Source organism: Schistocerca gregaria, chromosome X (genome assembly GCF_023897955.1).
Source record: "Schistocerca gregaria isolate iqSchGreg1 chromosome X, iqSchGreg1.2, whole genome shotgun sequence".
Lineage (NCBI taxonomy): Eukaryota > Metazoa > Arthropoda > Insecta > Orthoptera > Acrididae > Schistocerca > Schistocerca gregaria.
The window spans coordinates 408,033,004-408,053,259 of NC_064931.1; the positions used below are offsets into that span (position 1 = coordinate 408,033,004).

A 20,256-nucleotide genomic window follows, 5' to 3' on the forward strand; every position below is an offset into this window, starting at 1 on the left:
AAGGTGATTAGGGTAGTAAAAGGGTAAATCAAAATTATATTATCACTCTGTACTGAGCCACCGGAGACCGTGGGCTCCTTATAACAAAATACTCAGAAGGTATCCCTAAACAACCTCTGTAAGTTTGTCGGTGGATTTCTTTTTCTCACTGTAGGTTGAATATCTTTTGATGCTAGCAGTAGCCGGCGTCGGTGGTCTCGCGGTTCTAGGCGCGCAGTCCGGAACCGTGCGACTGCTACGGTCGCAGGTTCGAATCCTGCCTCGGGCATGGATGTGTGCGATGTTCTTAGGTTAGTTAGGTTTAAGAAGTTCTAGGGGACTAATGACCACAGCAGTTGAGTCCCATAGCGCTCAGGGCCATTTTTTTGCTAGCAGTAAAATGACTGAGGATGGTAACTGATGTTTCAGACGGCTCATGTTTCTTAGTGACTATGTTCAGTCTTATGCAAAAGGGTTTCTTCGTAGTTACGGCACCACGAATAGGTTTTGTTGCTTAGACTAAAAACATTAACAAATATTGAGGACTGTAAAGTTGTATTCCATAACCTCTGCATTTTGTCTGTCTATGGCCATCAAGGATTTAGTGTAACCTAACAATGTTGACATTTCTTAGATGCAACGTTCCACAATCACTTGAAAAATTGTTTCTAGGGAAACCGTTTAGTGCACACAAATGGCATTTATTGGCGACGGGTTTCAGTCCAAACGCGGGCCAACTCAGACCGTGCTCTGTGCTATAGAGTACTAAAATATAGAGAGACATAAAGATCAAATATAAACAATGTAATAAAATAAAACGAAGCTATACGCAAAGTTGATGGGTGTAGATGGATGCACGGTGCAGGAACTGGAGAAGTCTCCAGATTCTGTCAACTGCTGGAGAAGCAACAGTGTGGTGTTGTTAAATAGCGGAATCTCCACCTCCTACTCCTGTCTACACGGCATTCGTAAGCAAAAGAATAAATGCTTATTGAACACATGACTAAAAACTTTAGTTACTAATTTAAAAATGATATCTATTTATTGAATTAGTTTTAAGATTAAGCACTATTATATTTGTGACACAGATAATGGGAAAATAAAATGTCATACAGTAAAAAGCCGATAACTTACCCTGCCCTCTACAAGACAGTACCTAGTTTCTCAGCTACGTATATAGCGAGTCTACAAAATTTTTGTTACCAGCTTGCTTATGGTATCTAAATATTATGTAGGCTTAAGTTGCTTATTTTAAGTTTACACTTTAAAAATAACATATTAAAACGAAAATTAACATAAAGTAAGAAGCCAATAACATCGCTGTTCCATTGCCCTCTACAGAACCATCTGCCTGTACAGGATGCAGCTGGTTACGTAGCAATGAGCAGCATAGTTACCTGTAAGCTACACATTGCTACTTAACGGGCTGCGTCCTGTATATGGTTCAAATGCCTCCAAGCACTATGAGACTTAACATCTGAGGTCATCAGTCCCCTAGACTTAGAACTACTTAAACCTAACTAACCTAAGGACGCCACAACATCCATGCCCGAGGCAGGATTCGAACCTGCGACTGTAGCAGCAGCGCGGTTCCGGACTGAAGCGCCTAGAACCGCTTGGCTACGACGACCGGCTTCCTGTGTATGCAGATGGTATTGTAGAGGACAGTGGAACAGGTATGTTATTGGCTTCTTTCTTTCTGTTAATTTTCTTTTTAATATGTTGTATTTTACAGTGTAAACTTAAAATAAGCGACGTAAGATGCCATATTTAGATACCATAAGCAAGCTGGTAACAACAATTTCGTAGTCACCTAATACATGTGACTAAGTAACCAGTGACACTTTATACGTACGTACTGTCCTGTAGAGGTCAATGTATTTTATCGGCTTTTTACTGTATGCTATTTTATGTTTTCATTCTTTACATCACAAATATAATAGTGGTCATCTTACAAACAATGCTATAAATAGATATCATTTTTAAGTTAGTAACAGAAATTTTTCGTCATGTATTCAATAAACATTTATTCTGTTCGTTACGAATGACATGTGCAAGCCACTAGGGGCCGGAGAGATTCCACTATTTAACACCACATCGTTGCTTCTCCAACAATTGACAGCATCTGGAGACTTCCGGAGTTCCTTCTCCGTGCATCCGTCTCTACACACTTCGTTTTATTTTTAATACATTGTTTATGTTTTTTATGTATGTCACTGCCGGCCTCCTTAGCTGAGTGGTCATTTCCGGGGTCGATTCCCGGCCGGGTCGGAGATTTTCTCCACTGGGGGATTGGGTTTTGTGTTGTCCTCATCATCAATTCATCGTCATTGACATACATGTCGTCCAGTGTTGCGTCAGCTGAAAGATTTGCACCTCCAACTTCCCCAGGTGGACTCCAGGCATCAACGCTATGCGACCATTTCATTAGTATGTCCCTTTGTATTTACAGTACTCTATATTATAGCGTACGGTGTGAAGATGGTCCGCCTTTGGACTGAAATCTGTCACCAATAAATGTTATTTGTGCGCTCTAGATTGTTTTTCCAAGTACAGTTGTCAAATTGATCGCTGTTTTCCCAAAATATTTTCGAAGACTCTTGAAAAAATGCTGTAAATTATCGTAACGATATTGTTACTTCTTTCATAAGCGATCATACAAACCACGGAAGTAAATCCATGAAACTACGATACAATACGAGGCAGCTGGTTTTCGAGATATGAAGTAATAAATACGAGCACAGATGCCAGTCAAGTTGTCTGAAACCTTCATGTTTTGAAAATCAACGTAATAGATTAAATAAAAACAAAATCCTGTCTCTATACAGAAAATCATCGCATATAATACTCTCATATCTAACCACGGTAACAACAGTAAACGCTACATCTATTCAAGGTGATCTGTAACTATCCAGTAGAGAAAACCCTGTATAGACTTTTCTCCACGGTACGTCAGTGACATTGACTCAAAGAGGAATTATAAATGGTGAAGGTATGTGATTGCTGCCCAACGCACATGGCGCGAAGGATGGAGGTGGAAGCCCACCGTGCAGGCAGAAAGCGAGCGCCGAACAAACGCGCGGCCGGAAGTGCGGGGAAAGGGAACAATGCGGGCCGCAGCGTCTTGACCTAGAACAACACGAGAAGGTCGCCGGGCAGCCTTTCTCCTTTCCCCGTGATTACGAGCACGAAACGAAACCGAGTGCAGCGCGCTGGTGTCGGGGTGGGGCGACCCCCACCTGCCCCCCCTCTTCCCACTCCACCGACGTGAAGCAGAATCAGCTGAGCGCCGCCAGTTGAGCTACAGTGGCGTTGCTGGCAGTTCGGCGTAGCAAGTGGCTATGCCGTTTACGTCCTCTCTTCTCACTTCGTAGGAGCGCCAAGAACTGGAAGCAGCAACACAGACAAAACATTTCGAGCAGGCATGTGACAGAGAAAGCCATGACGAAGACAGGGAATACCTACACACGATTTCTGCGTTCAGTGTCTTGTTTGCCGCCGGAACCCACAGTAAACCTTTTCTTTCGATGATGGACGTTGTGCTTTACATCACCTGGTTTCAAAACTTTTTGTCTATGAAGTCAACAGTGGCATTTAGTGAGAAATCCCTCAAATATTACGGGCTGGCACTAATGTAGTACAATCTTAAACCGTTTAAAGTGATTTCTTACCGAATAATTGAAAACCACATAAATTACGTAGAAAAAACAAAGATAACTAAACAATATGGAATTGTTGTTATGGGCTATATTGGTTACCCTGAAAAGTACCATTGGTCTGGAATGCCACAGAGCTATGTTGTTGCAGTCAGTTCGTCTCTTTAGAATTCAGCATCAACATTCTGTACTTAAATGTAGCGCCCAGAAACTAAGTAACTCTTGTATCGAAAGCAGTGTAGACTTCAGAAGTTATATTTGAGTGAACCATAGTTGGCTCTACTGAATCAGGACAAACAGCGAGATGGAGGTACTGGATTCACTTTCGGGAGGAACACAGCTCAAACCACTGTACGAGCATTCTTATTTAGCTTTTCCGACGTTTCAAATTCGTGGAATGTTGAGATGCTTCTTCGAAAAAGCCACAATGAAATTTCATGCTCCATTCTAGTCCAACATAAGCTACTCCGAAGTAATGATCTCGTCGTTACAGGCATGTTAAACCATAAATTAACTTTCTCAGACACGAATAAAGAAGGATATAGGTGCACGTGGTAAGATAAATTTTGTATTTTATAAGGCTTCCAGGTTTTCACTATCTCTACATCTTATAAAAATGCATGTATGTATGTTCTATACCTCCTTCTAAACTACGGGATCGATCTCAACCAAACTTGGTACACATATCACTTGCTCCCTGGAAGGAAGCACTGTGCTCAAAGGGATTGGAGTGGAGGTAAAAACGAATCGAAATGCATCGCGCGAAAATACCCATGCTATAATCATCTAGCATTTGAGAATGAGCATTTATCGACTTGCAACGAACTTGACACATAATTTTAAACCTTTAAAAAACTTTTTGTGTCTGGCACCCCCACAAAATGATTAACGCCAAAAAGTGTATCGCTTACTACATTTTCGACACTCATGCAGCAAAACTATCGCGTCAGGCAGGACGTTTTAATTTATTGCTTCTTTACTACTAACTCTATTCTCAACACATTTTCCAGACAGTATCCACTTCTACCACTAAATGTACCTTCGAAATTATATCAATGTACGATACATAGTTCAGGAGATACGACGTCAAACATTGATTAGGGTTAAAAACTAGGTTTTCTTAAAACGGGACGCATATTACCCAGACTATACTCATACAGTGTTTGATAACGACAGCGCTTAGCGACTTCCAACAAAAGTTAAAGGTAATTTCAAACCTTATCTAAATTTTTTCTGGGTTACATGCTTAACGTCATACGCTGAACTCGGTTGCTTGGTTGTAAAGTAATCAGAAGCTTGAATCTGTTTTAGATATGAGAATTCGATTCTTTAAAGAATAGGGGATTTACAGGTTACTTGCTACTTCAAGAGCAGGAGATGGGAACTGAAAGGAGCTGACACTGTAGCATAACTCAAAGGCATCTGGCGCAATATCAGCCAAATTTCTTAGGTGCATAACTTATTACATGTATAGAAATACAGTGGGTGTAAGATGCCCCACTACCACTATAGGTGGTGGTATGGATTAGAAGCGGTGACGTAAAAATGGTCGAAACCGACCTGTCGGTATCTATTTTCCGTCTTTAGTTGACTTGGAATACTTTTAAGGTTATGAAGTGCAGTTTATCTCTCATCGGTGCTGTTCAGTGTGTCAACCAGGTCACGAGAACTTTTATTAACATGTTTCGGGACCTAACATCAAGTCACAAGGGGAATATCACAGTTAAATTTAAAATCCTCTCTGGAGTCGTATGGTGTAGAACAACAGAGAATCAGACATATGTGTCACATATGCAGATGTTCAACATCTAGAGCAAAGCCCCTGAATCCATGTCAACCAAACTTGGTGCATATTATTTACTATCTTGAAAAAAAAAAAACTGTGCAGGTGAAAACAAACAACCTCCCATTCACGTGGGTGTGGGGCTGATTAAGGACTGATGTACAGAGAAGGGGGCGAGGAGATGGACAGACAAGGAAGAGGGGAAATTAGCGGAGAGAGGGCGGAGAAGAAAGTGGACAGATAGGAAGGGGTGGAGGAGGAGGAGGAGATGGACTAATAGAAGATTGGAATAAATAAATACCGGGCAACACCGGGTTTCTCAGATAATTGTTTAGCAAACAAATGCAGAAAACCATTGACGCACACCAAGTTAGATAACCGAGTGGCATGAGAATTTCTTTTTAGGTGGAACAAAGGATGACCTTCTCTCACAACCCTCGTCGTAAGAAATGAGCAATGTACAATACCAGCGATGCTCTAAGTTTGTTCACAAAGATAGGCCGCCCCTTGTAGAATGTGATATCCCACAAGAACTCTTGGGACACTCATAATTATTTGTAGGAAATTAGCGATTTGTGCTCTAACTGGCAGTTGACTTTGATCGACCGCCAGTACAAAGTAATTCGCGTGGGTGTACATAAGTCCCTGAATTGTCAGAGTATCACATCTACATCTGTATTCCACAACTCTACGCACGATGTGTGGCGTGTCGGAGGGTACATAGTGCTCCAATTTCATCCCCCACCCCCACCCCTCTCCCTTTCCTATACTATTCGCAGATTGTGTACGGGAAGGTAGGCTGTCTGTACAGCTCTGCATGGACGAGAATTTCTTTAATTTTAGCTTCGTGACCATTACGAGAGCCTCATTTTGGAATTTTGTGAGCAAGGCACTCTGCAATGCACAGGCTCTCTTGCAACGTCTTCCATTGCTGTTTGTTGCGACACTACCATGCTGACTAGACGAACTCGTGATGAATCGTGCAGCTCTTGACTTCGTTCAGCTTTTGTTTTACAGCAAGGATTCAACTTAATTTGGGTCTGCTATATAATCTCTCTGGTTTAATAGCAGCTTCCTAATAGTAAGATAAAACTGACGGGGTCTTTCCCTGCCCTCACAACCATACTTGGCACCAACGAATTTTACGTATAGTTTACAATACGACTGACTGCTGCCAGAGATCTCCCATATTCACCTACCCAGCACGGAATGTTCATCGTTGACTGCTCACGTAGTTTCTAATCGTTCCTCCGTTGCACTTGGACAGCAAAATTATTTTACTACCTTTGTTAGGATTTAGTTCCGCCCAAGTAATCAGTGATGAATAATAGCTTTGTAGTCGAGCCTATTGTTCCTAGCGCCGAGCGGTTCTAGGCGCTACAGTCTGGAACCGCACGACCGCTACGGTCGCATGTTCGAATCCTGCTTTGGGTAGGGATGTGTGTGATGTCCTTAGGTTAGTTAGGTTTAAGTAGTTCTAAGTTCAAGGGGACTGATGACCTCAGAAGTTAAGTCCCATAGTGCTCAGAGCCATTTGAACCAATTTGTTCCTATGTGTTGTTGTTGTGGTCTTCAGTCTTGAGACTGGTTTGATGCAGCTCTCCATGCTACCCTGTCCTGTGCAAGCTTCTTCACCTCCCAGTACTTACTGCGACCTACATCCTTCTGAATCTGCTTAGTGTATTCATCTCTTGGTCTCTCTCTACGATTTTTACCCTCCATGCTGCCCTCCAACGCTAAATTTGTGATCCCTTGATGCCTCACAACAGGTCCTACCAACCGATCCCTTCTTCTGGCCAAGTTGTGCCACAAACTTCTCTTCTCTTCTCCCCAATCCTATACAATACCTCCCCATTAGTTATATGATCTACCCATTAATCTTCAGTATTCTTCTGTAGCACCACATTTCCAAAGCTTCTATTCACTTCTTGTCTAAACTATTTATCATCCATGTTTCACTTCCATACATGGCTACACTCCATACAAATACTTTCAGAAACTACTTCCTGACACTTAAATCTGTACTCTATGTTAACAAATTTCTCTTCTTCAGAAACGATTTCCTTGCCATTGCCAGTCTACATTTTATAACTTCTCTACTTCGACCATCGTCAGTTATTTTGCTCTCCAAATAGAAAAACTCCTTTACTACATTAAGTGTCTCATTTCCTAATCTAATTCCCTCAACATTACCTGACTTAATTCGACTACATTCCATTATTCTCGTTTTGCTTTTTTTGATGTTCATCTTATATCCTCCTTTCAAGACACTGTCCATTCCATTCAACTGCTCTTCCAAGTCCTTTGCTGTCTCTGACAGAATTACAATGTCATCGGCGAACCTCAAAGTTTTTATTTCTTCTCCATGAATTTTAATACCTACTTCGAATTTTTCTTTTGTTTCCTTTACTGCTTGCTCAATATACAGATTGAATAACAATGGGGATAGGCTGCAACCCTGTCTCACTCCCTACCCAACCACTGCCTTCCTATCACGTCCCTCAACTCTTATAACTGCCATCTGGTTTCTATACAAATTGTAAATAGCCTTTCGCCCCTGTATTTTACCCCTGCCACCTTTAGAATTTGAAAGAGAGTATTCCAGTCAACATTGTCAAAAGCTTTCTCTAAGTCTACAAGTGCTAGAAATGTAGAATTGCCTTTACTTAATCTTTCTTCTAAGATAAGTCGTAGAGTCAGTATTACCTCACGAGTTCCAATATTTCTACGGAATCCAAACTGTTCCTAGTATATTAGAAAACTTTCCCATCGCGGATGGGCTGTCTAACCAATTGCATCAAGGTTAAGTCAGGGTTCTTGATCGAGTTCTTTGGCATGAGCGTTCGCAGTCGAAATTACGATGTTGATCTTGCAATAGGGAGGTAAATGGTTGCTTGATTTGGTGGAGGTGACCAAACAGCGAGGTCATCGGTCCCATCGGATTTGGGAAGGATAGGGAAGGAAGTAGGCCGTGCCCATTCAAAGGAACCATTTCGGCATTTGCCTGAAGCGATTTAGGGAAATCACGGAAAACCTAAATCAGTATGGCCGGACGTGAATGCGAGTTCAGTGTGCTAACCACTGCGCCACCACGCTCGGTGGGTCAGTGGTAGAATGCCTCTTACGTGTATGACTGTGGATAAGTGCAACGTATATATGAGAGAAGTATCTTGTATGAAACCCGTGCTGTACATCTAGGGTAGCCCTCGCTGGTCTGCAGTCATGGTCAAAGTGCAACAGCAGATATAGTCTGCCTGTAAACTCAAGAGCGAGCAGCGCTTTTGGTGGTGGAAGTGGCCTTTCCCTGAAGAACGCTGCCACCGGCCTACAGGGGCACCCAGAATCTGTTGCTCGTTATCTGTCTAGCAGTGTAGATCGGCGTGCAGTGATATACGTCGTTTCTGTTCGTGGGATCTTAGTTGCCAGTGTCAGTGAGCTAACTTTGTATACTTACTGATGTACTTCGATATCAGGAAGTGATACAATCGTCTAGCATTGCAAGAAAATGTGCAGAATACGAAGACGAGGTATTTGGGGAGTAACGAGCGTTCGATTGTCTCTAATGTTATTACAGCGTGTATTAAAGAGGCGACCCAAAAAGAACTGTTGGCTAATATCACCAGTCCCAATCGAAGGGCTGCAATTTATGCAAACGTCAGCCTCGCCTAATAGGATGCATAAGTAAGGAATGGAAAAATAAGTCACATGCTTTACTGGAATCGCCACTAAGGAAAACTAATAATTTTGGGAGGAATCCCATCGTTACAGACAGTTTCAAAATCACGTAAAACATTTGATGCTTATGGAACACTAAATCTCTGTCTCGGACGCTATTCACCTGATTCTAAGACATATTGCTTACAGCATGCTATTCTAAACACTGCTGAAATTTCCTTCGAAACATGTACACCGATTCTGGACTTCAAGCAAAAAGCTTGACATACGAGCTGAGTTCACATATTAATTTTTATTTCTTGGCAAGAACTTTATTTGCTAATCTACAGCAATATTTTCCTCTTCAAAATATTCCCGATTATATACTATACACTTATGCCAGTGCTTTTTTCCAATTCCCGAAACACTTTAGGAACTGTTTCTTCGGGATAGTTTATAGGTCTCTTAACTGTGCATTTTAATCTCATCCATGCTTATAAAGCCACTGTCCTAATTTAAGGCTGGCTTTGAAATGTTTATATCACTTGTCTGCCCTTGGTTTACTCATAACAGGCTCACCAAAAGCAATATTTACCATTTATAAAAATTTCATACACTTTATTCCATTCTTATAACAAAATTTAATACAGATTCTCTACTTTATTTTTATACAAAACGAATAATCGTTGATGCTACCAAAACACATGTAACCTTTCTGACAGCTGACAGACTGAATACCCAAAATGCATGACATTGAACACATACTTTTGAGGTCTGTTTACGAAGACAGTAACAAAGAAGTAGTGCAAATCGGACTAATACAACATACAAAATTATAAATTTCTGCTTACTTTTTAAACACTCTTTGTGTTGCAAGAATTGTTAAGTTTTAATGCAGTCGTTCAAAGAAAACTTCTACCTTTTAGTAGAAACGCAAAATAAGAACAAGCCTTTAATTCTACAGACTGATTGCATTATATGGGGTTCGTTTTACGAATAGCAATAGAGGAACATACATTCACATGAACAGGCATTTGGTTCTATGTTTGTAGTAGAATCCTGACCTCCGTTCTTATGTTAATATTATTTACTCTATAATAATGTGTTTCGGAAGAAGCTATCGTTTTTTTGTATTCCTTATGGTCTTAATACATTTGTCTAAAAAATAAACGCAGCCGAGACGTATCTGTACTCGGCTTCGCCACAGATTTGAAGCGCGCGCCGCGGCAGGGCCGATACTGCGTTGTGAAACAGCCTGTAGACCCGCCTTGTTACGTAGCTGGGTTGGCAGGGTGGGGACTCGCTCGCTCGCTCTTCAGTTTACCGACAGCCTGGAGACGCTCCGAAAGCTGCACATTTGTTAACTGCCTCCTCCGTAGCAGAGGTCGCTAATGAACCGCCCCACCCTAGCACCGGCGCGACCGATTCGAAGGTAGCCGGTTCGAAACCTGATGGTGAAAGAAATTTTCACCGCCGGTATTTTTCCGGCAAGGGGAGGAGAAATGGTGGCCTGAAGTTCCTGATCGCCAGACTTTGTGCGAATGTCCTGGATTGGACTCCAAACCACCTCGCATGTGACACTATTGATGGTGATCCGCACGTTGGATGGGGCGTTGAGCTCGGCGCCCCCCTTGCTGCTATGCTGGAGGAGGAGGCTATGTGCCGGCACCGAATATTAATCTCTTTCTTCTTTCGTCATCATAAAACAGAAACATGACACTACGCTATACACATACCCATTACAGTCACCTTAATAGAACGAATACAATTAGACATCACTCTCACAACCCGTGAGGAAAGAGACCGTTCTGAGCCGAGAAATAATACTGTTTCCTACTAGCTGGCTGAACCTATCTCTAGGCATTTACTTCTTTTCACCGTGAAATTCATGTAGACATACTTTTAAAAATGGTACGGTTTTAATATCAACTTATTTTCTGCAACCAGTCACGACTTAACGCATGACGCGTTTTGAGAAATAACTGTCATTTTCAAGCGTGTTTTTGTTAGCTTAAGTTAGGTTATGTTACGTTTGGCTGTATGTGAGTTGCTGCATCGACCCGAAAACGTTACTGTAATACAAACACGCGAAAATTGGCCACTGTTGAAGTTTCTTTCATATTCTATAGATACTGTGAAATGCGAAACTTCGAGTTTCCTGTAACGTAGGAACTTATATATTGTCATAATTCACAAATTTAACTTCCACACGGAAGAACAGCAAACATATACAGACCAGAAACAGAGATGTGATGTTAAAGACAGTCAACAGGGCACGCGTTTAAATTACATTGGAGAAAACTTGGTCTGAGCATTGCACTCTTTCTGTCACCCAACGAGAGCTTAATTTCAGACAATCTCCTTTGTTCGTAGTTGTGACGGCAGGTGCACAAGCTAATCTGCACTTCCCTGCACAATGCTGTATGAGCTGGGCGGCGCGCATGACTTCTGGGCGAGAGTGCAACAAAAAACTTGTCTGTTCGCTACACACCACATTATAGTGAAAGAAGAGGCTTTAGAAAGTGAGCCTGGCGGGGCTACTTCGCTCGTCACTCAAAAACAATCACGTGACGTGATTACTTATACACCGCTATGGCAACGCCTCAGTGTTGTCGTAGCTTTAGCACTGTCAGCTGTTACGGCTCTTCCTTTGGCGTACGAAGTATAATAGCATTGCGCCAGTCCATCCAGAGATGGCAAGATCGAATATTCCAGCGGGAGAAGAAATTTTCGTCATCCTAATCTGGCCGGTAAGAGTAGGTATTTGCACCAACGTCCTGTGTTGCATCTATAATCTATGAACGGTAGGTATTCCATAGAGTGATAACATGATCTGGTGCTAGTCCATGCGTTATATGCTGAGGTTACGCCCAGAGGCTTCTTGGTGCTCTTTTAGAGCAGTAGATTATGTGCCGGCCTCCATTTCACCCTCTCGCTTCCTTCCCTTCCATGCTCATCCATAAAAAAAACATAGTACTACAGTGCATATGTACTCGTCACAGTCAAACACACGAAGGAGATTCACACTAGCAGCTTCACAGGAGGTCAGAGGAAGTCTACGGTAAACCACCTCCAATTGCATCCTGTCCAGGATAACAATGTTACATTCCTGCTTTGTCACCGACGCCCCCTGACGAGAGTGGAACTGAATTTGATTTTCTATCTAAACTACACTAATCACCTACTGCAACAGTCATGTTGACATGTTACAGCATATATTGGGCTCTGATCACTATGGGACATAACATGTATGGTCATCAGTCCCCTAGAACTTAGAGCTACTTAAACCTAATTAACCTAAGGACAGCACACAACACCCATCCATCACGAGGCAGAGAAATACAGCATATATTACTGTCGTTTACAAGACACTACTATGGCAGTAGATGAATACATATACATAATATGGTTCGGAAGAACCACATTCCTTTACATGCAGTTTTGTCTTTCACTTTTTTGCAACGCACGGCTATACAACCTCTGTACTACAATAGAACCTGAAGTTGTTTCCAAGCTACTCGTGCTAATACTTCATCGGTAACAATAACACTGAACCGGGACCCTCTATCCCACGAGAAACTACTTCTCGTTGGTAAATGTATAAAAAACCCAAGAGGATGGTGTCAGCTGGACAAGTCAACAGACCGCTTTACAAGAGCAACTGTGTTGACTGTGACAATAATGCAAGCACTCATTGGGAGATTTACTGTTACTAAAATACCCTGGTTGAAAAAAACCTCATGAGGTAGGATATAACCCCCTCTTCAGTCCATAGCTCATACCATTCGGTAAATGAACGAAAATACGCGATAACTTCAGGAGTCGTATGGAACCTTCTTGCACCTAGAGCTGCACGCTGTAGGTCTCCGACGAGCGAGAATGGAAACGTTTACGCATGGTAACCGTGGATGGGCGGACGTTAGATACGAACAAAACAAGAGAGCAGAGTAGTCCGATACTTGAGCCATCCATTATAATGGCCCGTTTCAGCCAAATAATTTTCTCCCCGTAAAAAACTTCAGTTAATATCAGAGTCACATTAGTACAGTAACAAGTTACTGAACTGTACGCACAGACAGACGACTTTGCGTTACAGTACCATGATTCTTATTTCTTCAGTGACAATTTTTTGCAGTTGGGCTTAGTGTGGAAGATTGCAGTAAGACACAGCCCTCAGAATAACAGTAATACAAAAAATGTTAACGGTTGTAACATTTTGTGTGAACTTTTTCATTAAACAGAATTTAATGTGCACTAAATTTTCATTCAAATAATTCAGCCTCTTGCGGCTGTATTCGAGTAATACAAACTGTAATTAGCTCATCGCGAAGGACCATAACACATTTGAACACGTAAGCTCTCCAGATGAAATATTGGTCACTCCAGTAAAAGAGCACACTGATCTCTCTGTAGCGCTGTAGATCATGTGGAACAGTTACCAGACTGTCAAATGACCATACACCGCTGGCGTATGTCATAGAAGTGAAGTGATGTGTATGGACGGGACAAGCATATGAGGTCAATGCAGTAATGTGAGGAGACGTGACAAAATGGCAGTAAGGAGCTATCCTGTTTGGACGTGTCCATAACCATATCAAGTATGAAGGTAACCGATTTGTTTGTGTATCAGTGCAGACTGTCCATCGTGTCTATAAGGCATGGAGCACCACTCGCTGTCACGTAACACGGCGTGATCATAAAAAGATCCTAACCGACAAGGACCGGTAAGGAGTGTTACGCTTCGGCAATGACAATCGGTTTCAAACCCAACAGGAACTGCTGCTCCAGTTTCTGAGCGAACACTGCGAAGGTTAAGGGATGTAACGGACATTTGAAATTTGTTACCTCGAAAAGGGCTGTGCCCACAGCGACACATAAGGCTGCTCGTCTTCACTGGGTCAAACAACACAGAAAATGGACAGTGCCTAATTGCAGGTGTGTAGTGTAATCCAGCGAGTCGAAGTTTGGCCCGTGTCCAAACGATACAGGCATAGAGATCAGCACAAAGGAATTATAGACATCATCTGCCAGCGGCCGTTGATTTATATCAGTGGGACAAAATGTAGCCGACCGTTGTGGCCGAGCGGTTCTAGGCGCTTCAGTCCGGAACCGCACTGCTGCTACGGTCACAGGTTCGAATCCTGCCTCGGACATGGATGTGTGTGATGCCCTTAGGTAAGTTATGTTTAAGTAGTTCTAAGTACAGGGGATTGATGACCTCAGATGTTAAGTTCTACAGTGCTCAGAGCCATTTTTGACAAAATGAAAATTAGTGCCAGTCTGGAATTTGAGCTTGGGTCTCCTACTTACTAGGCAGACACGCTGACAACTACGCCATTTTTTTAAATAACAGGAATTTATTGAGTACGTGACGTGTAATATTAACCTACACCGAAATAATGTTCATAAACATGAGTATGACACAGAGTAAGTGTAGGAAATCAGAATAAATTAGAAAATGCTCAACAAAAGTACATGAATATTCGTGCAAACAGGAACTACATTTTACAAAAAGGTAGCAATAATGATCACAGCCAGCTTCAAGCTAGTGGAGGCAAGGTGGGCGCAGGTCGAATCCCGAGGCCTGAACTGCTCCCTCTCATAGTTTCATATTTCCCTTTTTTGTTTGCTGTTGTGTAAGTTTCCAAAAATAATACCGATAGGCGAAAGGAAGGAATACACAGGAAAACCAGAGTCGAGAATACAAAAGCACAATGAGGCCAGCAGCTGCTGCTGGCACTATCCAACGCCCTGTCTTTGAAAAGCAACATTCAGTATGTTAGCAAAGAGTTCTCGAAATCTGAATGAACCGAAACCGGTCATATGAATAAAAAAAATTGCAATCAAGACGGTTTTTAAGTAACATTATAAAATCACTGATTGCTGTTATCCCATAAGACATTATGTCTGTTTTTGCAAACAAAGTTTTCCCCACCCTGAATGGAGCGGACACAACTGCCCCCTGATCATGTCGTTCAACATGGACGTAAATTTGACGCACGAGAGGGGCCAAAAACGCACATAAAATTCCTTGGGGAGCCCACCCGTACCTGGTGATTTGTGAGAAGGAGAAGTAACAATAAGATCTGAGTGAAAGATGGCAAAGAATTCGGTTTTCTGCCCAGGCGTGAGTGGCGAACCTAGGGTCTCAATAGCCGGGTCGCAGTGAGTCGCTAGGTGTATCTACGCCGTAAAGATTCACATAGCACTGTTGTAAGGCGTGAAGTACGTCAGCTTGCGCTGTTAGCTGACGGCCATTAGCTGCTGTAAGAGAAGAAATGCAAGAGCGGCGATGTCGAGCTTGATGTCGAAGCAAATGGTATAACGAAGACAATTCCTCCGCTGCTAGTGATCGTGGTTTCGATCGAACCGGCAACTCTTGCATATGCCGCAGCTTCAACTGCAACAACTTTGCTTTTATTCAATATACATCTACAATCCGCAGAGGAGCGTGATCCGCGCCGTCATACAAGTCACGCAAGAGAGAATAATAAAATTCTCGATTGCACTCAAAATCACTCGCCCTAGCAGCACAATAAGTAATCAAAGTTTGACGGAGCTTCGGTTTAGCCAGGGCAGTCCATCGTTCCAGAATTGTATAATACGTCACAGCGGATCGAAGACTACGCTCCCACATATTGTGTATCACATCACCGAGAGAAAGATCTGCCGAGTGGCGACATTTAACACCCACGGGGAATGGAATAGTTTCACCGGTTGCCGGTCAATTTGGAGAGTGGTGGCCAAAGCACAGTGATCAGAAAAGCTAGCAGGGATAACGTCGACTGCAAGAATGCGATCGCTCATCCAATCCGATATAAAGAATCGGCCAACCCTGCTACTACAATTCACATTAAAATGCGTGAATTTAACCAACGTCGGATATTTGCGCTCCCAAATATTCTTCAGTTGAATAGAGCGTATCATCTCGATTACATCTCGACAATAATTAAAATGGGGAGACATCAACAGAACACAGGGCACAGTTAAAATCACCACCCTACAGCAGACTCTGAGGAATCATACGTAGAAGATAAATAATCTCCTCTTTATAAAAGAGCGAATGTTTCACTGTGTGACCAGCACCAGACGGAGCATATCAGACAACCATGGCGAGGTCAAAAAGTCTACAGTCTATTCCTCTGCCAGATACAATAACCTCTACGTCATCAGTCGGAATGCCTTCTCGAAAGAATAAGGCAGTTCCTGTAGAAAATTCAGGCGCCACATTAGAAACAGTGCGAAATCCAGGAAGAGAGAAACTGATAAATAAAACCTTCTGCAAGAACACTATATCTGTACAGAAGTCGTATATAAACTGACGCAGCGAATCTAGGCGCCGCTCTCAAACCACTCTGTTAACATTTAACATTTAACATTTAACATTTAACAAATGTATACGCCTGACCCATGAGTCAAAGGGAAAACCACAGGACAACAGAGCAGCATGACTATTCCACCAATCGCCCGGTTCAATCCATCACGGAAACCAATAACTAATACGAGAGCGGAGATCCAGTACCGGTCCCAACTGAAGCTTTACCCTTGGTTATTTTTCGCGCCGCTACACGTTCCGGCTGTGCACGTTGTTTAAGCCGGCTGCGAGGCGTAATAGCCTCTGCAGTAGGCGGCGTAGGTGGATTTTGCACCACATTCTTATCAATCTGTGACTGCCCACGGTCCGAGACCTGCCCTATAGAATGATCACGCTGCAAGGCATGCCGACTCCCTGATGGAGGGCAATCAGAATGAATCTCAGAGACAGTAAGAGGCAACTCTGGAGTAACAGCTTCCTCAACGGGAGTCGCAATAGGCAGAAAATCGCGATCTCCATCGTCGAGAGCAGACAGAGGAACGGAAGGGCATTGCTGTATTATCGGTAGGACCTGTGCTGAAGGTTGCGAACGAGACAACTCCGCCACACACTTGCTCCGGAGCGCCGCAACAGGAACCACCCCTGCAGCAGCAGGAATACCTGATACTGCCTCCCCGATCTCCACCTCGCCAGGGCCAAGTAGGAGTGATAGACAAACATGGCTCGGGGGAATATGGGAAAAGGGAAGGCACAGCTAATTCATCACCATCTTGAGTGCGGAGCCGCTTATTACGAATAGCGCGCGCCGCCGTCCAATCATGAGCAGGAACGGTGTGGGGCTTTATTTGCAACTGCAGAAAATTATTCCAGTTATAGTGGGAACTGTCGGATGATCTCAAGAAACCAGGGAAGATATAGCTCCAACTTTGTTACTAGAGGGGACAAGGTCAGCAACCATACGTTGCGGCGCTGTTGCAAGGAAGACCGTAAAACGAACTCTCCGCGGGCTGTTAATTCGGAGATGGCCACTTTCGTTGCACAGAAAACAGGTCCCCAGCTGTCCGCTGTACGTAACATGATCCCAATAGCCACAAACTTGCAAATCAGGCGGAATACCGTTTTGATTTGCAGTTTCACAGAACGTATGGCGCTATAACATTGTAGCTTGAGTTGACTTGACCAACGATCATAGTGAATGCCTCTCACGTCACCATATTGGGCCAAAACTTGCTTAAGAGAAATATCATCTATTTCCAGAGGAATACTAAATATTTTAACGTTCGTATATTCAATGTCCGCATTCGCAAGCAGCACCACATTAATTTCCGAACCATCTCTATGCCGGAAGGGAACCTGTGTACCATGCTTGAAGTGGAACTTGTCTACTTGTAGGTGATCTACAAATTTCACAAAGAAAACATAATTATCAGTATCAAAATAGGCAGCATGCACTTGGTTCGAAGCAACATGACAAGTATCAACTATCATGGATTTCTACAGAACGGGGCTGCACGTTGCGTCTCGACTTGTCAAACTACAAACTTACAGTACCTTTCCGTGGAACGCTCTTGGACGCCATGACAAGCAAACAGAAGCGGACTAGTCCACTGTCACATACACACACACTGATCGAAGGACGAAACGAGACAACGACGATGTCACACACACGAAGGCACAAACACCACTGAAGCAATAAACTCCCCAACACTTGCGACGCTGCAGCGGAGCGAATACGTAAACAATGACATGCTCGCTCGGCGGACAAGGCAGAACTGCGCCATCCGCAGTGGCCACCACAGCTGCACGAACTGCTCTAGCACGCCTCCGGGCAGACACAAATTCTCATCTTATATCCCACACTACTGACGAAGTGCCCCTGTTCATTAGCCTCGTTACTCGCGGCATTCCGCAGGTTCCCGCTACAGTTCGAGATTGGTATGCATCTGTACCCTATGGATCATTGGTCGTCACCGCCATAATTACATATGTGGTTAACTGTTCTTTCGGACATGTCCGAAAGAAGAGACGGCCAGTGATCCCTTCAGTGCATATATACGACAAGCTCGAACTCTTACGAGAATCGGCGAGATGCCGCGAATAATGAGACAATGGGCAGGGGCGCTACATCAGTAGTGTGTGGTGTAAGTTGAAAATTTGGGTCTGACGGGATGTTTACTTGGATAAACTGTGCGGTTGTGGTGGCCACTGTGTCCGGATGGTACAGTGGTCAGTGCAGCAGACCCGAGTTTGAATCCCAGTCTAGCACAAATTTTCAACTTGCATCACTGACACGAATCAAGGCCTATTGGCAGCTAATGTCTTTAATTCCTTTGTGTCTCGATTCATGGTGGCTGCAGGATCAAAACAGTGTCTGTTCTTTCGGACATGTCCGCACTTGGGCCTACTCATTTTGGTTATTGTGAATATCAACCAAAATGTTTATTTCAACACTCTCGGGATCAGTTACTGCCCTGTATCTTCATGATGAGTGTGCAGTGGATACTTCTGTCTTCCAATAAGACAAAGGCATGTTCACAGGACAGCACACATATATTCCTGGTTTGCCAAACACTGGGCACCCTTTCCTACCTAGAATGCCACGCCTGATCTTTCGATTTTAATTCCATTAATTTTTTTAATGTAAATGTCGTGTGACTAGGGCCTCCCGTCGGGTAGACCGTTCGCCGAGTGCAAGTCTTTCGATTTGACGCCACTTCGGCGACTTGCGCGTCGATGGGGATGAAATGATGACGATTAGGACAACACAACACCCAGTCCCTGAGCGGAGAAAATCTCCGACCCAGCCGGGAATCGAACCCGGCCCCTTAAGATTGACATTCTGTTGTGCTGACAACTCAGCAACCGGAAGCGGACATTCCATCAAAAATATGTAAGACTATTTGAAACAGCAGGTTATAAGTAGCAGTCAACATCCTAGTAAAGTGATAGATCTACGGCATCTAATCATCAGTGAGTGGCTTCAGCTGAGTATGGTGAAGTGACTTCCTCCTCGCTGAATCGAGGCCATTATCGAAGCTAGAGGCGGGTTTGCAACGACTTAGCGTGATGTCTGTAAGGGGTTACTTACGTTTTGTCGCGTGTGCTTAATTCTGTGGTCGCACCGTGAGATGTTTTGTGTGAGAGGGACGAGGGCGCGGTAAGATGGAAGTGTCCCGTGCGCTTGTGCGAGCACAGGCAGCCAGGTCCCAGCGACGAGCATCAGCTGCCTCATTGTTAGCACGGTAAGTGGGCCATTGTTGGTAGTTGTGCGGTAATGTCGGCGCCAGCCTCACATCCCTACGATCTGCCCCTACTTCTCCTGGCGCGGGCACAGTAGCTGCCGCTCTTTCAGTTGCTCGGGAGGGTGCTAACTGTAATGGACTAAATTAAATAAATACGAGTACAGAGCCAAGCAGCACTCTAGTGACAAACTTTCAGAGGCTGTTCAAGTTGCCTTCTGAGTATTTTGGTGCAAGGGAACAGTAGGAATGCGAAAAATCGACCGGTTAAAACCCATACCGTTACTTTCGGTTACAATAGATCTTTTTATATTTTTTACTTATAACCAGGTAAAAACATCGAAATATCAATTATCCATGGCAACAGTGATAAAATTATTGGTTTTTAAATAAACCTTTTAAAAAAACGAGTAATTTTTATTCGTAAAATTTCGATTACTTTGAAATATTGCGTTATTATAGAAAATGGGAAGAGTGATCAGAGCTATTTTAATAACGATGGCGACAAAAACGAACAACAAACACATGGCATAAGAACTGGTATACCATTGCAGAGACAATAATGTAGTGTTGCCATGTGGCGTAGTCCACTGGATATTACGCGAGTCCATGCAGTGTGCGAAACTGGCC

The 20,256-nt window shown here is 43.3% G+C and overlaps 1 protein-coding gene across 4 annotated transcripts in view; it reads right to left on the reverse strand.

Moving 5' to 3' along the window:
• LOC126297752 (pancreatic triacylglycerol lipase-like) overlaps window positions 1–20,256 on the reverse strand; it is a 456,502-nt gene that overhangs the window by 175,463 nt on the left and 260,783 nt on the right. Inside the window, exon 1 of one of the 4 annotated variants that reach the window (XM_049988925.1) lies at window positions 17,939–18,209. The exons of 2 other annotated variants lie outside the window; for them this stretch is intronic. In XM_049988925.1, the coding sequence (XP_049844882.1) occupies window positions 17,939–17,966 (28 nt within the window). In that variant the 5' untranslated portion in view covers window positions 17,967–18,209. Of the gene's footprint in view, window positions 1–17,938; window positions 18,210–20,256 lie in introns of those variants that run through there. One more of the 4 variants, XM_049988922.1, reaches the window with a different exon arrangement.